This window comes from Psammomys obesus, unplaced genomic scaffold, assembly GCF_907164565.1.
Source record: "Psammomys obesus unplaced genomic scaffold, mPsaObe1.curated_primary_1811, whole genome shotgun sequence".
In the NCBI taxonomy this organism is placed as follows: Eukaryota; Metazoa; Chordata; class Mammalia; order Rodentia; family Muridae; genus Psammomys; species Psammomys obesus.
Genome location: NW_026596244.1, coordinates 13,750,625 through 13,757,564, shown reverse-complemented (window position 1 = coordinate 13,757,564; position 6,940 = coordinate 13,750,625). Strand labels below are relative to the sequence as shown.

The following is a 6,940-nucleotide window of genomic DNA, read 5'->3' as shown; positions in this document are numbered from 1 at the left end:
CCACCATCAATGACACCCTCCTCACCACCATCAATGACACCCTCCTCACCACCATCAATGACACCCTCCTCACCACCCTCCTCACCACCATCAATGACACCCTCCTCACCCCCCTCCTCACCCCCATCAATGACACCCTCCTCACCACCACCATCAGTTAAAGGGTGCTGCTTCCTTTCCTCAATGGTGCTGGCAATCAAGGCCGGGGCCTTATTCACAGGGGAGGAAGTACTCAGCCTGGACACTGAGGAGACGTTACTTAAATTCTTCAACACTAGCAACTTATGGAATAAATGAAGCTAGATGCTTTTGTGCTTTTTCTCTCTTTTTCAGTGACCCTTGACCTCTTAGTGATGTTCACCCCGTCCCTCCCACAGTCCCGGTGCACTGCCTTGATCACCGTGAGAAATGGCTGCTCTTCCCACCCCCAGCATTCTGTCAGCTCTTTCCTGAACCTCCTGCTCTTTTAACCAAAACGCAGCACAGGGGCAAACTGTCTATTCTTAATACAGGTAAGCAGAACTGTACTCAGCTCCAGACAACAGTGGCTGACACAGCCCTTTAGATAAGCTTACCAAACAACAGTTTCCTAGCTCCTGCTTACTGCCTTTGTCTAAATGGGCAACATGGGAGTGTTGGTAATTGTGAGCTATTTTAGGTTTCCAGTGGCTTTAAAATTACCATTTATGTAATTAATTTTGTGTTTGTGCATTGTGTGCATGTGTGTGTGTGTGTGTATGATTTTTATTCGTTCCTGGTTTATATCTGTAGGAAGAGGAATGCCTATGCAATAAACAGTATTAGGCTGGATGGCTACTGACTTGCAAATAATCAAGCTAGAGGCTCACCAGAGGGCACAGGCTCCACAGGATTGTCCACCAGGGGGCAGACAACCCAGGCCCTGCCACCAGGGGGCATGTCTGGTAGTAAGCGGAAGGTGATTCAAAGGTCTTCCTCTATTACTGCCAAGAGATGATATTTTAACAGCAGGAATTAGCTGCTCACTTACTCCAATCACTCTGACAAACACCTTCATGCACTAACGTTCGCTCACTTAACTTGTTAACTTAACTTGTTAGATACAATTCAAAATAAAACATCCATTTAGGACACTCATAGAATTGTGCAACTATCATTTTCATGATCTCTGCCCTTCCCTGCAGGACCTATGTAAGGGCCAGAGTTATGTTTTAAGTTTTAATTGCTGTGCTTAAGAGAGCTATAAGACAAAAATGCCTCTAACCTGTAAGCCCAGGTGCCCTAGGACAGATAACTTCCTGGAACATAAGACAACCAGCCGAGCGTTTTCACTTCTGTTAATCAGGTTGGTTGCCCCAATCACACACAGTCGGGAGGTACCCAGAGTGTACATCAGGATGTATGCTCGCCCCGACCGGACAAAGCGGGGACGTACACAGCCTGTGGGTTTTCCCTCAGTAAGCCTTCTCTGGGAATCCCTGCTAGGACCTGGCCACTGTCCATTGTCCTGGCCAGGATTTAACAAAGCTTGCTTCAAATTTGGCTCAAGAAACGGTGGCAGTGTTCTATTCATCTGGGAGTTAACAGCTGCTGCTGTGGAGTACTCCTCCTCTACCCTCCCTCAGCCCTCAGCAAACACTAACTACTTTCTGTCTTAGGATTTACCTTTTCTGGGTTTCCAGACAATACGTCAATTCTAAAAGCAACTCTGCTGGGTGTTACCATACCTTCTTCCCATGTGGAAACAAAACAAAACAACAAACCAAACCAAACCAAACCAAACCAAACCAAACCAAACCAAACCAAACCAAACCACAACCAGCTTTAGTGCAGTCTGTGGCCAGCCAGGGTGCTAGATGGAACATTTGGGGACAATTCTCCACTTTCTCTATGACCTTCAGATTCAAGCATAATCGGTATCTTCTGTTCACCAGCTTAGGGGAAGGTGTGACACAGCTTTGGACCTCCTCACTGATTTTGATGGTCTTGGGAATGAGCGCCAGTGTAGGCCAGATCAGTGCTGGGCCAGTGAGCTGCTCAAGCTGCATTTTCTAATGACTGTAACAGCCAGCACAGGCAATACCACGCCCCTGCAGGCCGGTTCTCTAAAAATCCACAGCCTGAGACTAAGAGGCAAGGTCCGAAGAGGGGAAATTTTGGACTGTTACAATTTTTAATTTTTAAGTTAAAAATATATTTATATATGAAAGGAAGATTTTTTTATTTTTGGCAGAGAAAGTCCTGCCATTACCAAACAAGATGCTCTGAGAGAAAAATGGTGGCTACAGCAGATGGAAGACGCTGGACCCAGACAGAGAAGATGGGTAAGAGAAGTCATCCTGTGTGAACTAGTTAGATTTTCACATGCCAGCTGTGCGAGCTGAAGATTATCTCCTCTCCCTAAAATCAGAATTTTCAGCTTCTTAGAAAAACTTCAGAAGATAAACTGCCTTCCAAGAAGAAGGAATGAGACTAGATTATGAAATCTGGGCAGAGCAACAAACTGTGTTCTTTCCTTGAGTTGAGTGACTGGTGGGCTTGTTTTCATGTGTGCTACCTGAGTAACAGAGTGGAAACTTAACTGGCAAGTTTACAGTCTTCCATAAATACAGGCGACGGTGTGGCTCTGCCGGGGACAGCTGCCTCCTGCACTGTTAAACAAACGTCCTAGAAATCACTGTGTCTTAGGTCAGGCCCCACAAACTGCTGTCTGGCCCCACTGGATTATCCTTCATTATTTAATGAACTTATTAAATCAGAGAAACAAGGTTTCCATGAAGCTTCCCTCCTAGCCCCAGACAGTGTCTCCTGCCACCAGGGCTGGCTCTGACACCCCCAACACCTGCTCCCCTGGCATCCAGGAAGAGCTTGGCCCCTCTGCCCCACTTCCCAAGCACTGGAATTACATGGGGAGCGCCCAGCATGCCATGCCAGACTAAGCTTGCTTTTTTGCTTTGGTTTTTCAGACAGGATCTCTCTAAATTCCCTGGCTCTCTGTAGAGCAGGCTGGCCTAGAATTCAGAGATCCACCTGCCCCTGCAGGGCTAAGCTTGCATTTTAAAGGAATCTTTTACGTCAGATTTAGCATTTGCAGGATTCCTTTTAAAGTAATCGATTCATCCTACTATAAAAACAAAACCTCTGGTGCTAAACAGGTTCACAGCTGGGTGGAGGCAGAGGCAGAGGCAGGCGGGTATCTATGAGTTCGAGGCCAGCCTGGTCTACGGAGCCAGTTCCAGGACAGCCAGGGCCACACAGAGAAACCCTGTCTGAGGAAACAAAACAAATAAACAAAAAGAAACAAACAAAAAAGATAACGGGTTCTCCTTGTTTAAAGGGGTAGCGCTCTCAGCTGAAACTCGCGAGTCCTGGCTCCCACAGCCACCGACGGAGACAGAACACGGCGCCGCCCCGTGATCACGGTCATTTCCTCCAGCGCGCGGGCCATGACCTTTTCCTGTGCGTGGTGACCTGCGCCCTCCCCACGGCCCTCCCCATGCCCGCGCCCTCCCCACGGCGGGGCCCTCCCCACGCTGCCGCCCTCCCCACGCTGCCGCCCTCCCCACGGCGGGGACCTCCCCACGGCGGGGACCTCCCCACGCCCGCGCCCTCCCCCGCCCGCGCCCTCCCCACGGCGGGGCCCGGAGCTGTCCCTGCTGTAAGGGCCACCGCCCTCTGAGCCACGCAGGGTCGTGCAGGTAGGATCCGCGCGGCGGGCGGGGAGCGGCGCCTACCTTGCAGGGTTGCTCCGCGGGGCTCGGGGAGGCAGCGTCTTCGCTGGCCAGGCCGCGGGGCCCCGACAGCTTAAACGGAAAGGAAGACATTAGGATGTGCACGCGTGCGAAGGTGCAAACGCTCGAGCGCGCGGGGGCAGTGCGGGAGCGCGGGGGCCTGAGGCCGAGGCCAGCTCTCTGCGGGCTCCGCCGGTGCTCCCTGGTGCTCCCCGCTGCCCGCACTCTCCTCCTGCTCCCATCCAGCGCCATCCTACCATGGCTTTGTGCCCGGGCCCCAGGCCCGAGGCTCTGCTCCTGCCTTGGTAAATTTTGGCTGGTGAGTGCTCGTGCGCGTTCTGTGTGACACTCTGAAGGCCTGGGGCAGGGGGTTGCCTGCTCCGACTCTGAGAGCAAGCGCAGAGAAGGAGGGGCGGCCTAGTGGGCCTCTTCCCCACGGCCCAGGCACCCATGCTAGACTCCCAGAGTGCGGCCTGGGAGGTGAACTTAATCCTTCACCATGAGACATCATTTTGAGTTATGGATTCGCTTGAATTCCGTAAGTGTTCTGACTCTGTACAACTATGGGCAGAGCCAAGAAAAGCCCGGTTCCACTGAGCAGACAATCTTGGCCTAGGATGACCAAAGCCGAAGGAGGAGTGTGGCCTCCAAGCCAATTGTTCCATGTTGAAGCTCTGCTTTCCCTGCTTAACTCTCTGTCCTGGTCTCATTTTCCTTATTTGTATAATGGAGATAACAACAGTATCTAATCTACGAGGTTGGTTTGGAATAGTGCCTAGCTTGTAACTAGTTCTCAATACACACCAATTACTGTTCACCTCATTAAGTCAGCTGTCCCAAAGACTGTCCCTTGGGTTTGAGCAGTCTCTCTAGTCTATACTCTATCTTAGCAGACAGAGCGAGCGTGAGAGAGAACAGGATAGAGTCACTAACACTGTGACACACTGCCGTACAATTGCTCCAAAAACACGGCTGTCCCTGCCCCGCTTCTGAGGGAATTTTCATGCTTTTCTGCATTGACCCGACCACACAGAAAGCAAATCAATTCTGTCAGTTGTGGAAACACACGCAAAAGTCATCTGATGAAAAACATCCAAAGAGAACAAAATTAATATTCAATGATCTCAATTACTGATAAGAACTTTTAACTAGAAGCTATTAAATGGGCCGTGATAATTATGCTTACAGAATGGGAATAAACTGTAAGAACGTCCATTGATCTTAATAAAAGCTTAATTTCTACTCATTTAGATGCTTCTCCCTTAGTGTGCTAAGCAGCTGGAAAGCACAAACTACAACAGGAGATGGAGCGTCCGCTAGGCAGGTCCTCCACCTCAGCCCCTCCTGGGTCAGAGTGAGAATTCCTGCCTGCCTGCTTTCCCTTCTGGGTGCTTCTCCTGACCCCCACACCCTGTCTTGAAAACCCGGGTTTTCTTGTTTTGTTTTTTTAATATTTGTCTCATGTGTGTGACCATTTCGCCGGCCTGTATGTGTGTGCATCACACGTGTTCTGGAAGCAGAGTGAGGGAACTCTGGGTGACAGGAACCACAGCGGGGTGTCCACACACAAGAACAAGTGCTCTAAAGCACCGAGCCCCCCCCCCCCCCCCCCGAGAAAGTTGAGGTTTTGTGGCCTCTGCAGCCTCTACAGCTTCCCGTGTCAGGGCCAAGTCCACACTTGCTTTTATCACCCTCCCGAGGACTGAGGTCTCTCTCCTGGCACAAACCCTTAAGCGCCGACACTTAACGCCCGGGCTTACCATGTACTTCCTGTAAAGAGGGTGTCCCGGTTTGGGGCGAGGGGGTAGCACCGGATCTTGGTTTTTAAAGACCTGACTCTTGGCTTTTGGGAGTCCAGACACCAGGGGGCCCTGCTTTTTCTGAAGATCCATGTCGGACGAGGACCGACTGAAAGGCAGGCTTTTGCTTGATTTGGCTGCAGAGAGTTTAGGGGGCGGTGGTCTCTCAGGGGCCCCCTTAGGAGGCCTCCAAACTGGAATGACTTTTCCATGCACAGGTCTGAAAGGCAAAGGGGAGCCATGATCAGCATTTTGATCTCATCTGGGTTCTGTTCCATCCTTTCTTGCACACACACACACACACACACACAGCCTGGCGCAGGCATGAAGAGCCTTTTTGCTAGCGGGATACAATTTACTGAAACCTGCAGGCTATGCTATTTTTGAGCAAATGACTGTTGCATTAAACATTATATTAGAGGAAATACCATGATGCTCCAGCTTCCTCTTATCTTGCACTAGAGATTCATTAGTTCAAGACAAACAAGCATTTACTGTCATGAGCTCTCCAAGGCCCCAACTGCTCCTAATCCCACTGACTATATCAGGAAGCTAAGAACTTTCTAACAGTCTGAGACAAAAGCTTATTCATGTGCCAATATCAGGTTTATGTGTTCGGGCCTTTGCATAATTAGAAAAAGGGACGCCAAAGTCCCGATGTTCACATTGCAGGCCTTAATTCAGATCAGCATAAACAAGTCCTGAAAACGGAACGGGACAGCTACTACTTTGAAAACCTTTTTCCTAATCTCTAAATGCAAATGAATTTCAGCATGGCAATATTGGCTTTCTGAAAGCATGACAGCCTTTGTTCAAACACCTCCAGAGCTGAGGGGCCAGGCCACCTTTGAGCTCCCTTCAGCGGTGCTGAGAAACAGGCCTGCCTCTCTTAACAGGAGACTGTTTATGAGCAGATTCCAGAGTTTGGAAAAAGTTTGTGCTCTGTAGGTTTTTGGATCTTGTTAAAAGAAAAAGAGATCAGAGAGTCCCCAAACCTGCTGTCACACGCAGACTGGGCAGACTCAGGAGGTTCTTTCCAAGACAAGATCTAAGGCTCACAGCCTACATCTGGACAGCAAACAAGAGCCAGCTCTGCAAGGCGTTCACCCCTCCACTGCCCCACGTTACCTACCTTGGTGGCAGCCTGGGCGGGCCTTGTACCAAGCCTGATTCACTCGCTTGCTCCAGTCCCTACAAACATCACAGAATGCTTTTCAGTCAAGACTAACCGAAAACCAGAGTTTGCGAGAACTGGGACCAACTTTTCAGGTGAGTCTCTAAGTAGAAAAGCCGTGAAGTCACAGAGGACAGCCGAGAGGGACTCTCAGTGTTATACATACACACATAAATATGTACGCACATACATTCAATCAATCTGTCTATTTATCTATCTATCTATCTATCTATCTATCTATCTATCTATCTATCTAT

The 6,940-nt window shown here is 49.7% G+C and overlaps 1 protein-coding gene across 3 annotated transcripts in view; it reads right to left on the bottom strand.

The window, feature by feature from the left end:
* Sh3d19 (SH3 domain containing 19) overlaps positions 1–6,695 on the bottom strand; it is a 23,399-nt gene extending 16,704 nt beyond the window's left edge. The window contains exons 1-3 of one of the 3 annotated variants that reach the window (XM_055596509.1): positions 6,642–6,695; positions 5,471–5,729; positions 3,714–3,782 (exon numbers count right to left, since the gene is read on the bottom strand). In XM_055596509.1, the coding sequence (XP_055452484.1) occupies positions 3,714–3,782; positions 5,471–5,602 (201 nt within the window). In that variant the 5' untranslated portion in view covers positions 5,603–5,729; positions 6,642–6,695. Of the gene's footprint in view, positions 1–3,713; positions 3,783–5,470; positions 5,730–6,641 lie in introns of those variants that run through there. The other 2 variants (XM_055596507.1, XM_055596508.1) reach the window with 2 other exon arrangements.
* Positions 6,696–6,940: the final 245 nt, after the last annotated feature.